The 26,662-nt window shown below is 35.9% G+C and overlaps 1 protein-coding gene and 1 pseudogene across 7 annotated transcripts in view; both read right to left on the bottom strand.

The window, feature by feature from the left end:
• Positions 1–26,662, bottom strand: part of LOC128015806 (calcium-dependent secretion activator 1-like) — a 72,084-nt gene that overhangs the window by 20,163 nt on the left and 25,259 nt on the right. For all 7 annotated transcript variants that reach the window (XM_052599982.1, XM_052599983.1, XM_052599984.1 and 4 more), the window contains exons 3-13: positions 26,183–26,515; positions 16,865–16,945; positions 16,303–16,536; positions 15,096–15,217; positions 10,848–10,959; positions 9,305–9,444; positions 8,609–8,675; positions 8,300–8,408; positions 7,873–8,085; positions 1,599–1,735; positions 1,323–1,510 (exon numbers count right to left, since the gene is read on the bottom strand). In XM_052599982.1, the coding sequence (XP_052455942.1) occupies positions 1,323–1,510; positions 1,599–1,735; positions 7,873–8,085; positions 8,300–8,408; positions 8,609–8,675; positions 9,305–9,444; positions 10,848–10,959; positions 15,096–15,217; positions 16,303–16,536; positions 16,865–16,945; positions 26,183–26,515 (1,736 nt within the window). The remainder of the gene's footprint in view (positions 1–1,322; positions 1,511–1,598; positions 1,736–7,872; positions 8,086–8,299; positions 8,409–8,608; positions 8,676–9,304; positions 9,445–10,847; positions 10,960–15,095; positions 15,218–16,302; positions 16,537–16,864; positions 16,946–26,182; positions 26,516–26,662) is intronic.
• On the bottom strand, positions 17,350–17,466 carry LOC128016259 (uncharacterized; annotated as a pseudogene).

Raw genomic sequence — 26,662 nt, 5'->3', positions numbered from 1 at the left:
CATACAGGCATAAATTAAATGAATTAATTAAATTTAAAATCGATTCTACTTATTTTCTTACAGGTTATTGGTCTTATTGTCAAAGTAAATATATGACATTTTGCAATATTATGCTGAATTTAAAGGAATAGTAGCTTTTTCCTAATGAGAATTCACTGGAATTCACTAAGAATCTCTTGTTTTTCTTCCAAAATCATCATGTCTCTTTCCAGATTTCCACAAAGATGCTTTAAGATATAATTATCCCCCCTTTTCAATTCTAATTCATATAAGCAGCATTTACTGGAATGTTTCTGAAGCAGCTAAATACAATATTTGTTATCTGTCAAGATGATGGAAATCACTTTGAAATATAATCACTCAATTTTCCAGTTAATGAACATTTTTAATTAAGGCAATGTATGTTACATAACGGACATGCAGTATATTACTTTATATTGCTGTGGGAATAATCTAGGGAAATAATCAAGCTTTAGGGGTCATGGTCTGTTGAAAGTCATTTTTCAATGCTTTTACACTTTTTAATGTTCATTTACTGAAGGCTGAGTAGTTTAATGTTACCTCATTGAACCCAGTTTTTGAAAATGCTTATTATTGTGTTCATAGAGCAAGCCTTTGACTTATCGTTTACAGTTTAACAGAATTTACTCCCATAATTTGTGCAAAGCATCATGAGGTGTAGGAAAAGGGTGGATATATATATAATGTCATTTGACTTTGGAAAGAGAATATTTATATATTTTGGGTGAAAGACTACTGCAGTAGACAAGCTGAGCTGTTTAACCCATTTCACTTTGTGTGAAGTGTGTACTGTACAGTGTAGCATAAGACGCTGGTTATATGAACATACTGTATCCTTGATAAGCCCTCTTACCTTGTGCTTTCAGGGGCCAGCTGTGTTTTACATTTCCTTATATTTTTAGACTCCCTTTTCCCTCCAGACTTTGAGCCAGCCCCCTGAAACTCAGACCCCCTCTGACTATCAGGAACATGTAATAAATGAGCAACACAATGAGATTTGGAAAGTAAAATAACAAAAAAGGAGAATGGAAGATGTAGTGGCTGAAAGAATACCGCCGAGGTTTGGAAAGTGGAAAAGAAATGAAAAATGATTGAGAACAAAATACACAACAAATCAAACAAAATTTGGCAAAATTATAAAGAACATTCACATGGGAAAATATAATAAACACTGACGCAAAAATATGCTGATGACTTGCAAAGAGCCCTTGTTGTCTAACCTCGTTCCTGCTTCCATGATCTGTATCTTTCCCAATATCTAACATCCCAGTAATGTGGTGTAACCGAATGTGGGGCTGTACCTGTTGCCGTGAACATGGGAGGCACAAAACGCGAAGCTGTAGTGCAGCAGTGTCGGGTCAATCATGTGCCCGTTATCTGCCCTCTCCAGCAGGTCGCCAAGATAACACAGATGTCTGTGGCACCCTCTCACCCCGTTCCGAGCACAATATTCATCCAGAACAAACACCTGGCCAGGGCTAAACCATCCCTACAATTCCGGCAAATGGGTAGACATTTCGAAAATGATGTTTACAGTTGTTTTTCATTGAATTCAACCAAAGAACAAAAACACTTACCAGACATGCAAAGTTGTCATTAAGCCTGTGGTCCAACGTGAGCCTCTGCACCATCTCGAACAATGAGGCATGATTAAAGCTACACGGGTTAGCTGAGATAAACTCATCCATGCCGTGCTTCTGTGCCCTGTCAGCATCTATTCCAGCCATTCATGGGGGAGAAGGGGGCAGGGGTGGGTTCAAGGAAGAGGAAATTAGCAAACAGCAGGAGAATGATTTGTTCTCCTCCCACCACAAAAAATAAAATAAAAAATAAAATAAACACCTATAATGAGTATTCTATGGCAAATCAAGGACATTGAGCTTTCACATTGTCAACTTGCAGCAAAAGTCAAGCAGAGTTCAATTGGACCTAGCAAATGTGGAACTGAGTGATAACCCTCAGCTCACATTCAGTCTGGACGTGCATGCATGAGCTGATCTTCGCGTGGTCTCTTCCTGTTCTCTCAATCAAAAGCTTTTTCAATGTAAAAGCCACCGATGGCTTTGAGCAAGTGGTCGCAAGTCTAAATGATTTGAATTGTATTGTAGTTTCTTTCACATGATTGCAATAGATTCTGCCATTCGCAATTGGTTAATGTCACTCTTTTCAAGAGAGAAGATGGATTGTGTGCTCGTAAAAATACCAATGCCAAAAAAGAATTTGGGGCGATATGTTAGCCATCTTTGATTGAATGTAAGTTATCTTTAAGATAATACTGAAAGACCCAATGAAATGACATTTGATTAGACAGAAATATGTGAAATGGAGCATATTTTTGGTCCTTTTCTTCTACAAAAAAAACTTAAATAATTTTTTAAAAACATTTACTAGCATATAAACTACCATTCAAAAGTTTGGGCTAAATAAATCTTTTGAAAGAAGTCTCTTAAACTGCATTTATTTAATAAAAAATACAGTAAAAACACAAAAATATTGTGAAATATTATAACAATCTGAAATAACCATTTTCAAGTTTAATATATTTAAAATATTTCACTAACACTTCAACAAGGTTCCAAGAGTTAACGTTAGATAAAATATTAACTAACATGAACATACAATGAACAATACATTTGTTGCAGTATTTATTAATCTCTGTTAATGTTAGTTAATAAAAAATACAGTCGTTCATCGTTAGTTCATGTTAATTCACAGTGCATTAACTACTGTTTACAAGTACAACTTTTGATTTTAATAATGTATTAATAAATGTTGGAATTAACATGAGCTAAAATGAATAAATGCTGTAGAAGTATTGTTAATGCTTAGTTCATGTTAATTAAAGTAGTTAACTAATGTTAACTAATGAACCTTATTGTAAAGTGTTACTAATAATTATTTCTGAAATTATTCTAATATGCTAATTTGAAGCTCAAGAACATTTCTTATATTTATCTCAGTTGAAAAAAGTTGCTTAATATTTGTTGTCGAAATCGATAGATTTTTTCAGTTTTTTTTATTAATAAAAAAATCAAAAGAACAGTATTTATTTGAAACAATCTTTTGTAAAATTTAAAATGTCACATATGATCAATTTAATATGATACTGTATGAAATTACAAAAAATAAAAATAATAATAATTCCTACTGACCCCAAACTTTTGAATGATATTGCAGATGCTAAAGGAAATGACATAAAAGTCACAAAACATTTTTTTTATTTTTTTATTTCATGGGCTGTTCAATATCCTCAGTGTTCTAGGCTAAATTTAATCAAAATCAGCTAAATATAACAATTTTCTAAGTCCTATGCACAATTATTTGTTGGAGAAAGTAGTAAAAGAAAAGTTATTCCTATAAAACTGGCCCCCTGAAGAATTACATTATAAGCAACAGAATGATAGAATCTAAATTTGTGCAGTGATGAGAGAAAATGCGAAGAAATAATGTGCATCGTGTTACACCAGTGACTAGGGCGTGTGTCTAGATAACAACAACGATCTCACACCTTTCTTGTAAAGACATATGTCTAAAAATAAAGTGCTTAATTCAGTGCTTATGTGGAAAACAAATAAATACTAACTGGATCTGCTTAGAAGAACTCTGATCAAGTTCTGTTATCCTTTGTCTGAGTAAAGCATTGCTACAATTATAAAGACGTAGACTAAAATAAAAAGAGAAGGCAAAAAGAAAATAGAGGCACAGGAAAAGACACGGGATTGTAGGAATGAAAAACTCAGTGAGGAAATGAGCAAGATAGACAACCGACAAACTGAATGGGTTGAGAAAAGACAAACATCAAAATGAATGGCAAAGAAGCCCTATAACTAAGCAACTCGGGATGTTTAAAAGGAAGTGTAAAAATATACAACCATGGAATTGTAAGGAAGAAATAAGACGTAATAATTACAGGGTAAACCTGCAGGATTTAAGTATTTATTTTGCCTCATTCATTAGAATTTTTACATATCATAATTTATCTAATTAAAATACTGTTTTTTTTTTTACATTTTACACAGTTTAAAATCGGCTTATGCACAAATCATTGTGCTGCATTTAAATAAGGATATGACATAAGAAGATGCTAATAGGCTAGGAAACATTATTAATATTATTTTACTACCATAACATATTTTAATGGTTATATATGATATATCATTAAAATGGATGGTCTTTTACATGCAGGAACAAAGTGAGACACTCCACTATGCTTCCCTATGTCATGCAAGGAAAAGAAAGAGGTAACATTTTCCGCTTGCCTACCCATTAGCATTCCATATTGTTCTCTTTTCTCTTTGCAAGTTGACAATACTGGAGAAATTTTCAGTGTGTTCACAAGGGTTGTTGAGCACATTGACAAGCAAGCCACTTCAGTGGCGCGCCAATAGGCTAGCATTACCGTTCTAGTGCAGATACACGGCTTTAGCAAGGAGCCAACAGAGGCTACAAAAGTAATTGATTCATTCTATGTAAAGAATGGAGAATAATCAAAATAGGAAGAAAATGAACTTGTCTTTCCATCAGCATCTGAATGGATAACATGACATCAAAATGCTCACCTACTCAAGCAGAATAAGGGCAAACACACAGGTGCAAATAATGAACTACTGTATATTTTGCTAAGTTCTACTTTGGGTTTAGGGACTACTTCAAATAGGCCCATTTCCACAGGACAAAAGATAATTAGGAGTATTTCTCGGTGAGGAGGGATGGCAGTGCCTGCTCCTTCACATTGGCATTCAGAATACTCCACTTACATATTTGCCAACTCTTGTGAAGCTCAAGTTCAAAAATAAAGAATTTAGTTGAAAGGCAAGAGAACCCTCAAGAGTAAAGTTCAAGTCGTCAAAAATGAGCAATGCTTCACTGTTGCAGTTATTGTAGACAGAACTGATTGTCGAAATGGTACATTTGGTTTAGTTACTCAACCTAAAAACATAAAGTGCCAATTAAGTAACAATTAGTTGGCAAAATAAACTAAACAGATCTCAAAAGTGACATTTTCAGATAGATTTTTTATTCAGTCGATAACCAACAGGGCAATCCAAACCCTCCTCTACTTTACTCTGAGGGGTCTTGTGATGCCAGTGATGTTTATGTAGAGAAGGCAATTATGCAAATAAGTCATAAACCATACTACCTTAGCTAAATGATAAGTACATACGCACTAATTAACATGCAACCTAAACTGGAATAATGAAAGTTTGTAGTTTTAACCATCATCAAAAAAGTTCAACGGAAAAATTTAATTATCTACTTAGGGCTAAGGCATGAGGAGTGAGATTTGAAAGGAGGAGAAAAAGAACGAGAGAGAAAAAAAAATCAAGAGAGCACGTTGCATTGGTCAGATAATGGTTTTAGGATTATCTGACTGGTGCTAGCTAACAGGTTAGCACTTACCCTTGAGTCCAGCTAGAAGACAGCAGGGTAAGAAGGGACAAACCAGAATAACATAAAGACTAGCAACAAGGCTGAAGGAAAAAAGCAGACACGAAAACCCTGACTCCACTACAGCTGCAGGACTAAAGAAGGGTAAAAGCAAAGCATGAACTAAATAAAAACACAACGTAAAATACAACGACCTGTATCAACATGAGAGTTCAGTTTGAACTAGTGGGTGAAAAAGAACGAAAGAAAGAAAGAAAGAAAGAAAGAAAGAAAGAAAGAAAGAAAGAAAGAAAGAAAGAAAGAAAGAAAGAAAGAAAGAAAGAAAGAAAGAAAGAAAGAAAGAAAGAAAGAAAGAAAGAAAGAAAGAAAGAAAGAAATTTCGTTGTGCTCTGCTGCAGCTGATTTTGACAGGATTCTTATCGGTGCACTGGATACAATCTAAATCACAAGAACATTTACTAACACTGTACTGGCAAATACACTTACCTTCAGACATATATGATGTGAATATATTTGGTCGAATGTGTATTTGATGCCAGTATCAGCTATTAAACTGATTCTATGAAGGTACTGTTTAAAGTAAATAAATAATATAATCTGCTCATAGAGAATCAATCCAGTAACCATTTACCATTTAAAGTAACAATTGGAAGTCATGAAAATAATTCAGGCTACCTCAAATGTAACTGCTTTCAAAAGTATAAAAACATTGGTAACACTTGACAATGAAGTTCTATACGTTTAAAATAGCTAACACGAAATAGCCATGCTTTCCAGTTTAGTTATCTATAGGTTAATGTTTTATTTCTATTTTAACAGTTGTAAGAATAAATATTAGTAATGTATTATGAATGAACATGAATTACGATAAACAACTCTGTTACAACATTATCCTAAACAATAACCAAGATAATTACTGTTTCCAAAGTGAACTCTTTTATAAAGTGTTACCAAAACGAAAATACTCAGGGATTCAATAATGTTAACTTATTCGTTGTTTGTTATTTGATGTGATACATGCATTCTGTAATCAGAGTAAATCATGTCTATTTAATATATAAAAAGCTGTCATCAGAACCTTCATAGCATTCCAGAATCTGCAAAAACCATCTGCAGCAATGGGATGTTTGCTCGTGGGTGTGTATGTTGTATGTTTTATATTCCACTACTCTGTGCCATTCAAGACCACCTGGGGTGCGTTAAAGTGGAGGTTGAAACATTTACCCAGTGTAATAATGTTTCAGAAGGGAGAGGGGTCTGTCTTATAGCGAGAAAATTGAATGGCATCTGAACTTGTGAGGGAATCATCTGACCACAAGAAACATTCACAAACACACACAAGTAAATCAATGGAAAACAACACAGAACCTCTACCTTTAGGGTTTGTATATGTGATTAAAACGTGCTCTATACTTAATTGGATTTATTTGAAAAGTGTTAGTGTTTCCCTTAAGAGACATTTTGTGATATAAGACATAGCTATGGACAGATGCTGAAGTAGATGCACACCAAAAGACAAGGTTCTGAATAGCAGGATCTATTATTATTTAGAAGCTTCAAAGTGATTTGATATTAGTGTGAAGTACAATTTTTTTTTTTTTTACTTTACCAGGTGTTTAAATGCTTGGTGAGAACATGTGTAGCAGAATCTTTATTCAATAAAAATTGATATTCAAGTTTTAAAGGGACCCAAAAATGAAAATTCTGTCATTATTTAATGATTCTCATGTCATTCCAAACCCCCAGAACTTACTTTCGTCTGTAGAACACAAAATGACACAATATGAAAACTGTATTGCATGCAAATGAACAAAGGACAGGGTTTTCTGAAGTCTTTTGAAGATATATAAATGCTTTGTGTAAGAAATAGACTAAAATGTATGTGTTCTATAGAAAAAAGTAAGTCATATGGTTTTGAAACAGCATGAGGGTGACTAAAAGATGCCAAAATGTTCATTTTTGGGTTAACTATACCTTTATAGATAGAAGCTGGTATTGGTTGACCACTTTAAGTTAGCTGAAAAATCTTACTGTTAAAGCTAATCAGAGGTGCATAAGGGCAGTAACAAAGACATGGATATTAAAATAAACAAATTTTTCCACTCTACACACTCAATCTTACCTTTTCATGATACTTGTGCAGTATGCTGAGAGTGCAAGGTAGCATTACTATGACATTATGAGTTACTAATTCAACCTGACAACAACCTGAAATAATTTATTCATTATTAGTCTGTTTTATCTACTTTGTGACCGAAATGACAAGTTGTGATGGGAACACTGTCACTGTATGTGAGAGGTTGTGGGGTAAGGGGGATGTAGCCTAAATAATAAAGCCATCACTGTTTTAAAAAAGATGGATATTAACAACCCTTGCTATTTCATTTACTCGCCATCTCAGCTTCGGGCGGTTTTTGTCCTAACTGACAATGTAATAAATGCTTTGCAGGTATGTTTACTTACAGAACTGAGAGATGGGGGCATCCATCTGTGCTGCTGCTCCGCCCTTAGAATTCAGTTTCTGGACTTGGGTGGGCGGGACGGGTTTGTGTGATTGGCCAGTAGCTCGATACATGGCCTGTACCCATAGGATGCGGTCCTGCTCATCATCACTGGCAAAGATCACAGTGTCACCCTCCTTTACTGCATTGAAGAAAGACCGGCCTCCATCCAGACCTGTACAAACAGAAAAAAAAAGAACATTTGTCAACTTTCTAAATTCAGCGTAGTGGATAAGATGCGTATTTGCAGCATTACAAACAAAAACCAAAGATGCAGTTTATTACATTAACTATGGACATGTTCCACTAATGTCTGACAACCAGAAAGTGAGAATTGCTCTCATGACAGTCTGATACATAAGAGTAATGTGTGACTGCGGGAGTATAACCTGGCTGTGGGTCAGTGTAGTCCACAGTATAGCCATCTAGCTGGAGCAGCTCCTGTGGTTCTGACTTCTTCTCTCGATAGCTGCACACAGCAAAGGTATACTGACTTACCTATAGGAGAAAGAGAAACAAATTAATATGCCATATGTAACCCATTAGATTCCCTAGGATATATCTGTTTCATATTCACTACTTGTATATGGTTCATTAAGACACTGATGATCGAAAGCCATTTCTAATTGAAGCCAAAACCAACTTTGTTACATTCAAAATATTCTTCACTCTCTCAGCTGAAATATATAAAAATGTACCTGGACCAAGACAAAGAAGCGCTTCTTCCAGCGTTTCCAAACATTTTTGCCGACAGCCCATAAATACCTAAATGAATAATCACAGGTTTCCTCAGTATTTTACTTCATTCATTTAAACTCATACATACATAAAAATACTTTTATTCAACAAGGATGCATTACATTTGTGACAATAAATACATTTATAATGTTACACACCTAAAGATTTTTTATTTTAAATAAATTATGTTCTTTTGAACTTTCTATTAATAAAATAATAATGAAAAAATATATATCACGGTTTCAACGACAGCAAAACTGTTTTCTATACTGATACTAATATGAAATGTTTCTTGAACACCAAATCCACATTTTGATTGATTTCTGAAGGATCATGTTACACTAAAGACTGGAATAAAAATAAAGACTAAATCTTAAGTTCATTAAAATAGTAAACAATTTTTCAGTTGTAGTAACATTTCCAAATGTTTTTACAATGTTTGAATATGTTATTTTTTTAACTGTGTTTTTATCAAATAAATGCAGCCTTAAGCATTACAGATAATAAAAAAATAATAATACTTACTGACTGCAAATGGTATAGAGAACAGTAATGTACATAGTGTTTCATTATATCAGGAAATAAAAGATGTTATGTCTGGATGATACTGTTATGGAATGCAATAGGAGTATTCATGTACCCACAAAATCCCTTACCCGCAAGCCTTCATGTTCTGAGGTTTGTCCATGCGTACAGCAAGTTTGATCTTCAGATCTTGATCTGGGCAGGCCTTGGTCACAGTCATCTTGTGAAGCTCTGCCTGCTTCGGGCTGTTTGGAGTTGGGTGAAGAACCACCTAATCATTCAACATGAGAGATTCATGATTATTAGTCCATCTGATCACAATTCATAACACTAGACTATCACCATTTAAAGGAACAGCACGTCCAAAATTAAACTTCTGTGATTATTTACTCACTCAAATGTTATTGTTCCAAACCCGTATGAGCTTCTTTCAGGACAGAATGACAGAACTTTTATTTTTGGTGAACTATCTCTTTAACATGTAATCCTATAGCCTGTCTGCCCTAAACTCAGACTTTTCCACACATGAAGCATTCAGTAGACGGATAAACAGGTTGTGTGAGTGTGGGAAAATATCTGAGTCTGTGTGTGAGCCGATAATGACATATTACCAGCGTTTTCTGAGAAATTCTCAACATTCAGTTAATTCTGGCTCATACAGCTGTGTACTGAGAGTTAGAATGTACAGCTCTTGGCACCTTATCAGAGAAGAGCCCATTTTTCTTGTGTTTCCTCCTGTGCTTTTTTAATATGTCTTTTCTCTCTTGGATAAGTTGGCATAATCTTTTTCTTTCTGAAACATAATTATCAGTGTTGAAAATAGTTAACTTAATATTTTTGTGGAAACCATGAAACAAGATTATTTTATAAAATGTTTAAAAGAACATCAAAAATGTGACCATTTGTGATTCTGAATGGCAAAATGATGTAATATGATGCCTGTGCTAACAGTATTGTACTTATCATAGCCTACGTATTTTTCGGACTATAAGTCGCACCTGAGTATAAGTCGCATCAGTCCAAAAATGCGTCATGATGAGGAAAAAAACATATATAAGTTGCACTGGACTATAAGTCGCATTTATTTATAATGCGACTTATAAATAAATGTTGCACGAGGACTGAGCAGCATAGAGCGCCCTCTGGCGGCTGTAGACGGTAATGTTTTCTTTTAGTTAACTTCTCTTGGTTCATGTCAAATAAATTTTGATAAATAAGTCACTCATAAGTCGCAGGACCAGCCAAACTATGAAAAAAAGGGTGACTTATAGTCTGGAAAATACGGTAATTAATAAACAGGCATAATAAGCCAAAATTTTTGATCATTTCATTAATTATTTATTATATATAACAAATTAGCATCCAGAAAAAGGAAGTTTTGTTCTTTACGAACCTCTAAAAGTAAAAAAAAAAAACTTTTACTGATTATTTAAATATTCACTGAAACAGATCAGGGATTTGACTTAAAAGCAGTGCTTCTTGTTTCTTTACAGGGATTTTCAAGACTGGAGATTATTTTTTAGCCCCAGGCATCAATCAGCAGGAGAATGAGGCAAAAGGAGAATTAGAAAAATAAGACATCACTTCTACAACACCATAACAACCTCAAATAATCCTGAAACAGAATGTCACATGTCCAAACCCACAAGAAAAATAAGAAGGATGGAATGTTACCCGGCCCAGCTCCTTGTCCTCCAGGGCCAAGACCCCTGTGCTCTCTGTGAAGAGCTTCACTTTGACCGCTGGCAGAGGGTGTGTGGTGGTGAAGTCTCCTTGGGTTCCCCAACTGAGAACACACATAAACACAAGGCTTCTATTTACTTTTTCTACTCTCATTTTCATCCTTCTCACACACAAACAGTACAACCACCAAGGAGTTTCTTCAAGGCGCTCTTACACCTGCAGAATATGCCCTTTAATATGCATGGGAATGCTAACATATGGCTTTCTCCAAGTATCATACATCTCCTTGACACTTGGCCACTCTTTATTACTTTATCACTGCTTAACCAATGCGCACAGGGATTGTTCTGGAAAACAATCTCCGCAGTCCTATTCGGCTATACGGCAGGGCTGATGAAATCTTTCACTAACAAATCATTTGATAAGGTCATAAAAAAAATCTAATATTGAATGTCAAGTGCATGAGAGACAGACCAGTGCGTAAAATGTATCATCTGATGTTTTGTACTGTTGATTACTGACACAACAGACAGTCTGACATTTGGAAAATAAATACATAAACAACTAACCTAAACAAGATTTCCTCCTCTTTATGGCCACTAATCCATATGTAGGTAGTGTAAAGCCTCCATAAAGAGAGAAATATAATTGTGCAGCTTTGCAGGCTTCAACTTGTGTATAAGAGATCACACTGTAGTGCGGCTCAGCAAGAATGAGAGAAGACTATAACTCACAGACGTAATTTTAATTATCAGTATTGATATTATAAATAATAAATGCACACAATTCTCAGAACAATATGATGCAACAGTATAGAAAAGTACACCTAGGAAAACACAGATACACTCTCTGCTGCACACACACAGAGTGAGGGGTAGATTTGGCCTAGTAAAACTGAAACACGTGACATGATCTGCTGCCGTGGAAACAGGCTGCATGTTTCAAAGGCAGAAGTCAAATGAGATAGAAAGAAAAAGGGGGACAGCAAAAAAGAGATGGAAAGGGAAAGAGGGCAAAAAAGGAAAGCTAGCACAAGAGGGGTGTAAACCTGCTATGTGTGTGGTGGGAAGTGTGATGTATCACATGGAGAAGTGACAAATGCAGAATGAGCGATGGGTGAGCACTATCGTCAAGCTGTTTAATGAACACCAGGGGGCGATAAACATAACAGCTGGGCGTTGAGGACGGATACACACCATTAGAAAAAAACTGTTTTATTTGCAACAGACCTGTGATTTATATGTGGTCATTTGCATGTGAAATTATTAGCTTGAGGGAAATTTGTTTGCCAAATGTTTGCCAGTATACTCTTCTAAGGGCCTACAAGGGATATTCAATATTTTAGAACATAAAGGGATGAACTCACGAAGAATGACTTGCACCCGCTGATGATTTTCACACACTGTCTGTGTTGTCATTGCAATAGATTTACTAAAAGAACTATGGAAAGTATTGTTGCATCTGAAAAATCTATGCTGATGCAATTTTACTTTCTGCAGACAGCACAATTGTGAATGTTGTGAATGAGGCGCAATCTATAACTTATATGATCATTTACTGTATACAGAAAAGAGATTTTAGCACTGAAAATAATTACAAAGACTTAATTTACTGGAGCACTATTTTATTGAATTTAGCACCTGGTTGACAGATGGTTAGTGAATAAGAATCAGGTTTTTGCACGGATACATCGCAAATATTACTGAAGTCTTATGTTAATGAATGAAAGATTTTTAGTTTCAGGCTGAGTGTATGTATGGTTTTCATGGATATGGATGGGTTAGCATCCAACAGTGCTAAGGTTGCTGACACTGCACAAGGGCATGCATGGCTGAACTGTGTGCGTATGTGTGAAGGTGCCTTTGGGACAGCACAAGATATGTTTATTCTTGAACAGCTGACTGGATAACATTTTCTAAGTACATCAATGTCAATTTTTTTTTCTTGTCGATTCTGCTGTCTCTTTCACAATCTCCTCCTCTTAATCTCTCTTCTTCAGCATGTCTGTTTGATGTGACACATTCCTGTGTATCCATTAGCGCTGTTATGCTTCGCCAAAATGAGCCAATTCTCTCTGATTCCAGCCGCCAGTGACAGCATGAATACATGAATATAGACTGAATTCTATGACTCATAACCATAAGGCTTTTATAAGAGCTAAGTGCTTTACATTTGAAAGATGAAAAGAGAGGGAGCAGGAAGCAACATTTAAGTCACAAAAAGAAGAACAGACTGGAATAAAGTCATGGATAGAGAATAAAAAGGAGTAGGGGAGCTTTATTATTGGAAATAAGAAGAGCTGCATGCTAAATATTCATGATAAATGTACAATTTAGCTGGTGACGCAAAATGAAACAATATTTTGAATGTGTGATGTGTTTGATTCTGATGAATTTTGCAACATCAACACTGTTATTAAATTTAATTTAATCAACACTGAACTGATTTGAGTAGAATAGCGACACGACTGTCTTCAGTTGAGCTGCTGATCGCTGAATTGAACTTGTTTTACTGAATAAACTTTATCCAGTTCTTGAACTAAACTGAACCAACACTTAACCAACTGGAGCTGAATAATGACATTATCGTCTCGTTACAGCTGTTTTATAGCAGAATTTGAATTTGCATAATTTATTCAGTTATTTTCCAGCTTAATATTGTAATGTTGCTTTGAAACAATCTCTGCTGCATAAAGCATTATAAAAATAAAGGTGTCTTGGCCTGAATGTTTTAATAGCATCTTTCATTTGAACTTCAGTAGCAAAAGGTAAGTTTTTGGTTAGTTTGACTCACTTCAGTTCAAATGAATCCATTTCAGTAAATCAACTCACAACTCTAATTCAATTATTAATTTAAGTATTCAAATACTTAAAATGGTATTTTTCATGTTATGTAAGTGCTAAAAATGTATAACTAAAAAAATGTGTGAAATAATAGTGGAATATGTATATTACTGTTTATTTATATGCACTGGCACACAAAAAAAAATAGCTCTTGTGATCACATAGTGGAAAACAATGTGGAAAACTTGTTCAAGATTTATACAGAATACTGTCCCCCAAAAAAACTGAGATTTTATTGATGGATGGATGGATGTATTTATTTATTTTGTTAGCTTTTTTGCTATATTGCCCAGCCCTGGGAGGAAAGCACATAAAGGAGAAAGGGATAAAACAGGGGAACATGTATTTGAAGACTATGCTTCATTGTAGGTTTCTTCATTTTGTGTTGCAAGAAGGTGACCTTGTATATGAAACAGATTGTACTCTTGTCAAAGGCATGCTATATGGTGTGTATTTATGTGTGTGCAAGTTCTTACAGGTACACACACATGTGAAGGTTGGTGTGTGTGATGATAGAATATAAATGCTAATTCTCATGTGATGTCGTTATTCTTGGGGGGTGCTGGAGGCTCTCTGTCTCTTTCTCTCTTTCCCTTTGCCCCCTCTACTGGGATACGCACTCCTAATCAGTTTCTCCACAGCTGATTACTTTTCTGAGGAGACATGGAGGCTGCGTCTCACATTCTCTGATTCCTTCTTGCTCTCTCTTTGCTCTACCATGCTCCCTCTCGCTCTTTAGCTCGTTATAAAATTGGCATCTGATCCAATGATGGAACGCAGGGCCCAAAAATAGCACCGCGTCGTGTGCTCATCCCTTGTGTAATTGCCTCTGGCCAAATAAGAGAGTTCTAGTTGGAGGACACAGCACCTAAATCTGCACTGACGTTAGAAAAATTTAACGCATTCTGAGAATGTGAAAGATTGCATTTCGTATCGTCGTAACATAATTTTATATGCTCTAATTGTCGGGAAAATCTACCAATCCATAGGAAATCTATAGAGCTTATATGTTAAGTTACTAAAATGTAACTTGTTCTTAGCAACAGAAAGATTTATAAATGGATTATATAAATTCTGAATAAACATTTGGTAAAATAAGTATTTGTAAACTTTTTTATTTAAATGCAAATTTACACACAGCTCATTTTTTTAAACTTGTAATACTTTTAACTTTAATTCTTTTAACAATATAATTATACATTTTTACTAGATTTCTGATCACATAAATGCAGCCTTGGCAAGCACAAAACCATTTTAAACATCTCACCAACCCAAAACCTTTGAATGGTAATGTAGATGTAAATTTTGATCATCAAAAATGTTTGAATCTTAACACTGGTTCCAAATGAGCCATTAAAAGGAAAAAGAAAAAAGAAAAATAAAGAAAGTTGCCTACGTGGGTTTGGAGGCCTCAGCCTGGTCCGTCTGTAGCTTCTGTCCTCCTTCCACCTCCATTGTACAGTACACAATGCGATTGGGAGCCAGCGACTTCAACCCTTGGACTTCCATAATTACCACCTACACAGGAGGAACATTTGATTTTTATTCTGCATGCAGGTGTAGTATGTTTTGTAATGCTCACATAAGCAACTAAACATTCCTTTGGATGCTGTTTTAAAAGCTCTTATTTCATTAGCAGCCAGTTAACTTAACATTTTAACCACATTGTCAAATTTGATCAGTATTCAACTTTCTTGTTCTTGACACTCATTGAATAAGCACTGTTTTGTCTGGACCGAAAATCAATCCACACACCCAGAGCACCTATAAAATCTGTCAGCTCGTAGCTCCCCAAAACAAAATAGACTCCAAAGACAGAACCCAGGCTATCAAATCTATAAAACAATACTCCGTCAGCCTCTGTGACTACTAAAGCTGTGCCACGTTATAATCAACTGCCCTGAAAACGAGCTAGCTCAAGATAGTATAATTATAGCAAAACCTCAACCAGACCTGAGAGGGGAGATTTCTCAGAGGCATTTAATATTCTAAGGAATCATTTATCAAAATGAAGTATAATTTATTTTATTTTTCTTATGCCGCAGCCCTTTCTGTCTGCAGTCTATCGATAATTTATGTGATAGCAAGGGCTTAAAAACTCAGTAAAGCTTAAAATCTCATAGACGTATGTGTTAAAGTAACACTGCAGCTGCTAATGTTGCCAAATTTATCATAACTCCTCATTTAAATTCTCTGTCAAAACTAAGAAATGTCCATTAATTCGAAATGATGAAAGGCAAATACATAGATTCCTTAAAGATATTTACAAGTGCTATTTGAGATTGTCGAAAGGTTGGACTTTTTTTCAACTATGTAACATGCTACAGACAATTTTTTTGTTTTAAGTTTTGTACAAATCAGCACATTTCAACAGTTTAAAGGATACAACTACTGCTAAAACCTAAAAATACTTGGCAAAGTCTGTAATTTCTATGGAACTAGCACCAGAAATGCTTTAAGCAATAGCTTACAGAAGCCTTGAGCAGAGCCACAACTTAAAATCTCTCTCTCTCCCCTGGGCCCGTTGAGACGGCATACTATGTGAACCATGGCCTTGAGCACAAAACTAAGCTACACTGCCTGAAGGCTAGAATAGTTCTTACCTCAAGTGTGAAAGACAGCACAACATCAGACTTGGACAGCTGGTTTTCATCTTCCTGTCCCATATCAATGATGGACGTGTTGTGTCCCCTCTTTAGCTTCTGCAGTTTGAACTCTCCTCCCTTTGAAACCGGCATGCTCTCCAGGTTAGCCATCAGCTGGTTGACTGAGCTCCTCAGTTCCTCGATATACATAGCCTCCATCTCCTTCGACACAAACTTGGGGAATTTGCCAGCCTGAATTTTTTTGAGAAAGAAAGAAGAAATTCTAATATTTTTAATAACTAGTATATTTTTTTTGTTTTGTTTTTTAACTAGTATTTTGTAAGCCTGTATAAAAAAGAAAGCTGAACTTCATTAAAAATGTCAACCTGATGACCCAAAAGATATTTGCTATGGAACAAGTCCTACTTGGCAAAATTCTAGTAATTCGGTTGGAATTATAAAGTGACTGTGGGTGCATAAACTGAATTGGCTGAGATGCAATGGAATGAATGCCAATTGTGTTTACAACACGTCCAGAGCATCTCTGTCCACGTGTAAGTGACCAAATGATGAGACTTACCCGGGCAATCTGATCAGCCATCTGCAGACGCCCATCCAGTTCCCTCCTGATCTGAGCTGCTTGCTCGTCCAGATTATCCAACTGCACACACACACACACACACACACAATGTCAGTTACTGTCAGCCCACACACTAATACTAACCTATACATCTCCAGAAGGCAGCTAATCAGGTCTGACCAGTTACAACTTCCCTGCACCCCATATGTGACATAATTGGGGTCACCAAGGGTCAGACTTCGAAAAGGCAAATAGCCACACACATCCTGAAAGCAGAAATACAGCTGTTCCTTATGACTCTAAGTGATTAAAAATAATACAAATAACTTTCATTAACTGGAATAAAGTGAAAAAAATGAATATAATAATAATTCATTACATTTATATAGCACTTTTCTAGGCACTCAAAGCGCTTTACAAACATTCTACATAGGACCCACACAGACCACAGGATGAGCACCCCCTGCTGGCCTCACTAGCACCTCTTCCAGCAGCAACCTAGTTTTCCCAGGAGGTCTCCCATCCAGGTACTGATCAGGCTCAGCCCTGCTTAGCTTCAGTGGGAAACCGGTCTTGGGCTCCAGGGTGATATGGCTGCCGGCATTTGATTGAAACTTTATCTTAAAACGATAATGAGAAATATTGTCTTGGCAACTGACTAAAATAAGTAAAATTTAATGTATCAAAATTACTAAAACTAAAACTCAGATAAAAATAAATTAAACCTAAATAAAAGAAACAAACAAATCTTTTTTACAAATAACGTAAAAATGTATATAAAATTAGATATAAATGAAAAAAAAATTTATAAATACTTTTTATAATTACTATAAGTATTTATTTTATTTTAACTGTTTATAATACTAAAATAATACTGATCCTTGGTTCATCTGTGAAATAAAAAAGTAATGAGGAACAGTTGCATTTCTCCTTTCAAGATGTGAGTGACCATCTACCTTTTCATTTAAGTGATTAAAGAATAAATAAAATAAAATATAAATTTTCAATGTTTCCTTACTACTAAAAAGTACTAAGTTAATTTAATATATGTTACAAAGAAAATAAATTTAATTCATACTTTTTCATATTAACCATGTATTTCAAAATGTTCATCTTTATATATTTGTTTGTCCACTGCAACCCACACACAGAATCAATAAAAAAATATAATATATTCCATCTGTAACCAATTTTTGCACTGCTCAAATATATAGCCCCTCATACATAAATATATGGCTATAAATCCTGTTGTAAAGCATAAATTATATCACGCCCACAAGGGCCCTGGGGAAGATGAAAAACTCCAATGGAGAGGAAAAATCTGATGTGCTGGAATTGGAAATAATCTCTCCACCCCCGATAACTCTGTTGCATGCATGTGGGTGTGCAAGTGTGTCACTGTCTGTTTGTGAGGTTATGACATCTGAAGCCTCCCCATCCAAAACCATCACTTCCTGTCTATGTCACTCTCCTGCTCCTGTCCACACAGAAACCACAGGCGACAGCACCAAGCCAACCCTTGCCATGGCGACAGTCAGTCTGGAGTGGGAAACCCTGTCACATGGGGCAGAGTTGAGTCCTGGTCCCCAGAGCCCTGTCTATCTTCTGTCCTGCTCTCCAGAGGCGGTGTTCTGATTAAGCATGGCTCAGCAAATACAGGAACCTTCTGTGTGTGCATTTGTGTAAGTGCGGCCCCTGGAATAGAAGAAGTATGTCTTTGGAGTTTTACAGAGCAGAACTCTCTGCTCCATTGTGTTCAAACTAAAAGCTTTTGTTTACATTATTGATCATAACCCCTTTGGTCTTCAAAAGTCTGCATATGGGTATTTCTGAAGCTAAAAATGCCAGACTTAACTTTGATGGAACATTGGGAGGACTAGAGTGACCTAATGACCTGTTTAATGACCGCATTGTTCTCCAGGCTGGCTCGGGGGAGAGTAGTTGTGGAAGGGTGTGCCATCATTTTTTGGAAACAGACAACCTCTGCTCTCGATTTATGCAACATTATCATCTTTCTATGGTTCTCAAGTTAGCAAGCCATTCTAAATAATTTACAGGAGACGTCCACAAATATGACTGAAATGCAGTTCAGGAATTGATTGATAGTTCAAAGTGCAAACAAAGTGGTATAGCACAATTTCCTCGTTTATTCGGCCAGCTTCTGTTCTGTTCGGAGGTAAAAGGCTCTTTCATGAAAAGCCTAGACTTAATAATAGATGGTAAACAAAGCATGAAGGTTGGGTGTCTGTACAGGAGGTTCACCATTAGTTTATTTACCTCAGCTATTAATTTACCAGCTGTAACTCTGGTGTAAAGGCCATGTAATGGGCATGTGTTTAACATTAATTCATACAGTGTGTGACATTTCTCATCAAAGCATATCAAAACAACAAGCCATAGGAAGTCAAGCATTATATTGATTTTACACTAATAAAAGGGTGTATGCGTGTGTGTGTGTGTGTGTGTGTGTGTGTGTATATATATATATATATAGGGGGAAACAGTTAATAAAGTAGTAATTCGGGGAAAAAACAATTCTTCCATATAATTCAGTTGTCTCAAACAAAAAAATTGGTTAATTAAATAAAAATAATTATTATTAATAATTCAAGGGGGTATTTAGAAATTAACTTGTCTTGTGCTTAAGTCCTCCATTATGGACAGTAAGTCAAACATGTTTACCTTTTACTCAAGGATTACATGAAAATGTATGGACTGTTTATGGAAGGGATTCTTTATGGGAGGTTTAGCAAAAATAAAATTCAAGGAGGTAAATACTTTCTGAAGGCCCTGTAATTAATTAGAAAGTCCTCTTAGCTCTTGTTATGCTCTGTTGCAAGCAGTAAACAGAAAATTCCTGGCCTGGTGTCATCTCTAACTCAGGACACTGAAATATAATTCAAAGGATCTTTAGCCTTTAATTTGGACACTTCCAATTCAAAGGACACTGAAATCCCTGTTGGTTTTACATACAGCACCCAGTGTAACAGTAATGTTTGCTTAAGTGTTGTGATCTGCTGGAGTTAGACGGCATCTCAGCAGAGGAAGCTCCCGACAGCTGTAACCCCGATTCCTCTGTCCTCGCCGAGATGGAAGCGAGTGAAAGTCAGATTCACTACATCAATAATGCATTCACACATTTAGATTTGCTTATGGCAGACTGTGTTCTCTACCTTGCTTGTTTATTCCTCGTCACTCTCTTTCTCGCCGTTTCTGCTGTCACATAACTCCTTCACAGCATTTCTCTCAACCAACTCTACACCTGTCTTGATTCTCTCTCTTCCCTCAAGACTCCTCTGCTGCGTGCGGGAGAGTGACATCTGTGACAACACCAGATCGAGTCATGTGACTAAACCCTACAGCATGACCTTCGGCTGTCCACTGATATATTCGAAAGCCTGAATATCTTGGCTACTTTATTATTGATGTAAAGGCCAATCTGGCAGCTAGGAAGTGACAGAGGTGTTGTACGCATGTCTCTGTGTGTGTGCATGGGTGGGGTTAGATTAAAAAACATATTGCAATAGTCAGCAAAAGCAGGGTATTAAGACACACGGCAAATAAGAAGAAAAAGAAAGGATTTGTAAGGCCATTTTATACAGTACACTGTTACAAAGGGTTTCTAGTTCATTTTCAATGGGACAGAGGCGGCAGAACGGAGGCGGCACTGAAGCAGCACTGCTTGCTGAGCTTGTGCTCAAAAATCCTGATTTGTTGTGCATGTGGAAAGATTTAAAAAAATACAAAACGTTCTATAGCTTTTATTCAAAATATGACATTTTTGTTGTCAAAAAACAACAACAACGATTTTGCCGTTTTTTCCCGAGCTATATAAATCCTAGAAAATAGTTAATATCCAGTCTGTTCACCAATCTCATTTATTTAGGCTGATTTTTATTTGTGCTTAGCCTATTTTTTGGAGAAAAAAAATCACGCATTTTATGGACACATTGACACTAACACAAACCAATCAGCTACTGTATAAACATGTTAGACTAAAAATAATGGTTGCCTTATTTATTTTATAATTATATATATATATATATATATATATAATTATATATTGCTACAACTGCATAAACACAATACAATGATCACAAGCTGACTTTTTAATGATAATTTATGTAACAAATTTATCTGAATTCATTTAAATATTTTATACTTTTTTAAAACCAACATTTTTTTAATACAAAAAATGACTGGAGAGACTATCAAAAACAACGACAGCTGGAAGCAATTAAGTGTTCCAGTGTAGATCACTTCATTATAATGAGTGCAACTTAGTTGCAATGTGCTGTTTTATTAGCCATTTCTTATAGTACATGCAACCTGGAATATAATATTTAGAGTATTTGCCTCATTCATAAATGCACCATGTTTGTTTTCTAGCACTCATCATGGGCATCATTCTATATTCAACATCACTATGGAAAACAAGACTACCATGCTCTGTATAAAGTGCCCTTAAGACAGAGAAGTAGTAAGTGAAAGATATTAAAATAAAGAGACAGGTAGACAAGGATATGTTCTTAAATGACCGATGGTTTCCATTTTAATAGTTAAGAGTCAAATATGCCACATTTCATCATAAATATATAAATATATAAAATATATAAAATAATGAAAGGACATAACAGTAGAACTGTTCTTTTAAAAAGGAAAAAAGCAGCCACATCCTTTTGAAGGGCTGTTAGGGAAATAAGACAACCAATTATGAAAATAATTATATAGAACAAATGCATTGTTTCAGTCCATGATAGCATAAAAATGTGAATGATCATTTGCAATGTGTGTGTGTGTGTGTGTGTGTGTGCCGTAACCCTGCTGGTTCATTCTGAGCAGTTGATTAGTGGAGCACATAATCAGCTCCTGTCACTGGCAGCAATGAACAAACCTTCTCTCTTTCTCTGTTTCTGCAGTTACTGTTACTAACATAGGAAAAGAACTGCTTTTGTCATTGGGTCAGCTGGACTGCTATGGGTGTATCAACTTTTCCAATTGCTTTTGAGGAGATTAACAGGAGCTTTAAATGCAAAGCAATGGAGCTGACAAATTTAAGGAGCTTTTAAAGAGGGAAAAGGAGAGGGAGAAAAAGAGACAAAGAGGTTGTCTGACAAAGCACAATGTCACTGCCAGTTTTCATATGCACACAATAACTATATGTAGTCTTAGCAAAGATAACATACTGTAATGCTATTGTAGAAACTTATGTTCGACCAGTTGTGGAAACAGTGGAAATGTTGTCTAAAAAAAAAAGTGGAAAGAGATTCTGTTCTCTGATCACTTCATGGTTACTGAAAGAAGTTTGAGTTGGTTCTTGTAAAGACTATAACACACGTGAGAACACCCACATTTTTCCCAAATTGTCAGACCCTAAAATGACAGTTCAGACTTAAAGATGCCTTGAAGGAAAGATGCCCAATAATTCTAGAATGATTTCATTCTTTTCAACAGCTATTCTAGTGAACATTCCAATGCAAAATATGTTGCCAAAAAACTAAATATTGCAATGCCAATTTTATCCAATATCATGCAGTCCTCTATCTATCTATATAGATGGTAAATATCCACAGACAATTCTTTACATACATTTTTAAGCTGTCAGAGAAGCCAACAATAAAAGCTATACATGTCTCCTATACAACAAATAACAGACAACAATGAGAAAGAAGAAACATGAAAGGCTGAATGAATCTATGCAGTAATTCAATGAGGAGGCACTTGAGAGCACCAGAGGTGTGCATCACAGAGAGAATCTATTTGTGACTGGAGGGAGATGAGTGTGAATGGACCAGTTTATGAGCTAGCACTAACTACAGCACACAGCACATTCACTATTTTCTATCAACTTGACATAGAAGCGATCTAAGCAATAATTTTTAAATGTCAGAAGATGTCAGAATCATAAAATGTTACTCCCGAAATGTGGTTTGTGTTATCCATATGACTATTAGAAATGCTGCTTTAGAGTAAGTCATGTTGATTTTGCGTTCACTGGCAAACACTAAATATGTAGTCTTCGTTGCTTTGTTTGCAAACATTTCTTGCAGAAAACACTCCCGCCATAACTGCCCGCCATGGTTCATTAACCATTGCGTGGCAAAATAATCAGAAAGCAATCCATCCTTATTTGACAGGTTTCCTGTAAAAAGCTTCTGTTTATTAATGCACAAATGGCTGATAATAACACACTTTGAGATGGTTCAGTAGCTCTACATTCTAATGGTCTGCAATATTTGCTGCTGAAATAAGCAGTGAATACATACAGTGGCCCAAAAAATGTTTGGGGGATATTTAAGCCATATTTGTATGACTGTCAACGCATTGGATTTCAAACCAAGTCACATTTTTACAAACTTGTAATGTTTTAAATTCAAAAACAACAGATTCAAGTTAAAATTATTTAGGCATTTTAAGACTACAAAACCTTTTGGGGGTCGCTGCATGTATGGATTCAGCTCTTTTAAAAACAAAGCCAGAGGAGAAGTTGGCTGCAATGTTAATATATATATATATATATATATATATATATATATATATATATATATATATATTTGTGATGATGGGTATATGTTTATGTGCAGGGCAGTCAACAGCGCAGTTGCTCCAGCTGAATGCACAGAGCAGCAGACAATTTTTGCAAATTATGTGTGATTGTGCTTTCATTAAATACACTGCAGGTGGTGTATGAAGCATCTTTTGGCAGCCAAGAGAAAACGCCTCCTACACATGGCCTTGTGACCCACACAAGAGAGTCCTTACTGAGGATAAAGGGAAAGAGCTAGAGAAAGGCTTTGTTACTCTACAAATGCAAAATATGCTTGGTTTGATTTGGAGTGGCCCAATCGATTTTTGTTTACTGTGTAAAGAAACTTGTGGTAAACACATTTTTGATACTACCTCGGAAATCCGACCAGTTGCCTGCTTTGAGATTAGCTCAGAGTGCATGTTGTAACAGTTCTGAAATCATCAAAAAAACATAAGGAACCTTTCACCAAATTAGTTTTCCAAAGCTAGTATAAATCAGTGCTGATTGACCAGCTAATTGATGATCTCCCAAAGCAATTACAAGGGCTTTTTGATCATAAAAAGCATTGATCTTGCCAGTAGGATGATATGACATCCTAGCCTCTGAATCATCCCAAATGTGTGGCTGTGATCTATTCAAAGTGGGTTTAAAATAGCTCTTTTAGCTGTGTCATGAGATCTCAATCTATTCAGAAAGCATATGCCTTGAAGGATTCTCTAAAATAATCTCTTATAAACTAAGATCATGAAGATTTGGTTATATGACCCTTTATTTTTGTATCCACTAAGCCTAACAATAAATTTTAATAATCAAAAAATGTCCTATACACTACCGTTCAACAGTTTGGGATGAGTTTTTATTGAATTTGAAAGAAGTCTCTTATGGTTGCCAAAGCTACATTGAAAACAGTATTATTATGAAATATTATTACAGTTTTAAGTAACTGTTTACTATTTTAAGATATTTTTGTGAACTTTCAACTATTTCTGTAAGTGCATGAACCATCTGCTTTTGAGGATATAAAAGTGCCTATGAAACTGGCATAAAATCAGATGCAAAACATTGTTTGTTTGTCACGGAAACAGTGCTCACAGGTATACTTGTCACACAGAAAAGGTAGAAAATTCTGGTTGTGGGCTTATTTGTCAGCAGATGCAGCAATTTTGCCCCTGCCAGCACTGTGATGATTTGACTACACTGCCATGAACGCTGCCAGGACTGAGGAGATTTTACGCTGAACTTCCCTTCTACCTGTTCCGCTCCCCTCACTTAATGTTTGTCCATCCATCTAAAATGCACGCTTACCAGTTGATAAATTAACGGTTTCTTACTGTTTCCCTGAAGGCATTTTTCAGTGTGTTATAGATCTCTTAAGTGCTTACAACGAATGCCAATTTGGCCATATTTACAAACTGAGGATCTTTAATTTGGATAAGGTAAATGCTCTGTAGCATCCCATCTGAGGAATAGAAGATCCATTAAGAACTAAAAACAGACTAACACAGATTTTCTGGCAATTTAGCTGTGTTTTTGGCTTTCAGAGTGATGAACATGGGGAGACTGTATGCTAATTCCCTACTCTGAAGTCTGAGCTAGCAGGAAAAGTGGAAAAGGAAAAGTGGGTTAGCCATCTTCAAAGCACATCTGAAAAGAGAGATTTAATGGCGGAAGCTCAGGAAGGTGAAGAAAAATAGCTAAAATATGAAGACTATAAGAGTGTGCAATTTTTTTAAGCCCAGTGCTTTTCACACGGATGCCCCTTTTGGCTTAACACCTTTTAAAGTTGCTGTCCTAAGGTGATGTGTGTATTTTATTCAGTGTTAAAATACATTCTCCTAACCCAATTTAATGTGAAGAGACGCACTCACATGAACTTCCTGTTTTCCTACAGAATGTAAACACTGTGCTTATGTCAAATTCTGGCTCAGCCAATGTTACGAGTTTGGGATAGAATTACCTGTTTGGCCAAACAAGATGGGGAAGTGTTCAGTGAAAGCTGTATGAAAACGATGATTATTTTTGCACAACTGCATTACATAACCATAAGTAATCAGGCTTGACCTTAGTAAGAATAGAAACTTCAGAATTAGATGAGGTCATTTTACTTTCTATGTGAATACAGGCACACCTGCTAATTTTTCTTGATTACACTCTTCATCCCCAAATGACAGTAATTTCAGTTCTTCTAGACAAATATCATAACTGTGCCAGCACTGAAGTTTCTGTAAGGCAGGGGAATTTGATTTATTATAAACCCAAGGACAATAAAACCAAAGCAAGTCCTTCGCTTGAGAAGAACAAATTATTTTAGATCTAAAAATATGATGTTGTTTGAAGTAGACATGAGGGATCTTTGCATTACTTAGATCTCAGTACAATGGGGATCTTACTGTAACATTACACTGCGAACCCTAAGGGGATGTTAACATGAAACTTGTATTTGTATTTAAAGTAGACTGAGCGCAATGACAGAATGCAAGGGTCTCCTTGCATTATTAATTAATAGTATTAATAATGTTCATCATCTGGCAGACTACGTCTTGTATTAATTTTTCTAAAAATCCATCAAACGTGCACAAACTGACAGTCACCACCATAAGCTACTACTAAATAAAGTTGCTTTGTAACGATTTGTATTGTAAAAAGCGCTATACAAATAAACTTGAATTGAATTGAATTGAATTTAAAGGCAAAAACAAATAAAATATAATACCTTGATTATACAAAGAAGTCACTGTTCAACGTTGCATAAACATAATATAATTAGTCTTGTCACTAGTCCCACCTACCTGGCAAGCCTGGTACAACAGCTGGTGCTCAAACTTCTTGATCCCCAGGATCAGCTGGAACATCTCGTAGAGCTGGTCTTTGCTCAGGATGAGCTCGGAAGCGGCGCTGGCTGTCATGCGCTGCTGTGCCTTGCGTGGGTCCTCGTCTCCACGGTAGATGGTGTCAAACTTTGCCATCCAGGAACTCAGCACAGTCTCCTTGCTCAGACCATCGATCTCTGGCAGGCTCCGGACACGTTTCTCGATATGGCGCTTGAACACCTCGCGACAGTCCAGAGCGGACAGTCCGCCTGTTTGCACCATCTTAGCAACACGGTCGCTCTTAAGAAAAACCTACAATTCAAAGACAAGGGGAAGCCCAAAAAAAATATTATTCAAGACATATTTTGTGACTTTTGGTCCATAAACACTGACTTGATTGGCCTTTAAATATACAAATGTAATTTTACTGAAAAAAAGAAAAAAAAAATATATGTATTG

This window comes from Carassius gibelio, chromosome A6, assembly GCF_023724105.1.
Source record: "Carassius gibelio isolate Cgi1373 ecotype wild population from Czech Republic chromosome A6, carGib1.2-hapl.c, whole genome shotgun sequence".
Classification (NCBI taxonomy): domain Eukaryota; kingdom Metazoa; phylum Chordata; class Actinopteri; order Cypriniformes; family Cyprinidae; genus Carassius; species Carassius gibelio.
This window is presented reverse-complemented; position numbering and strand designations above follow the sequence as displayed.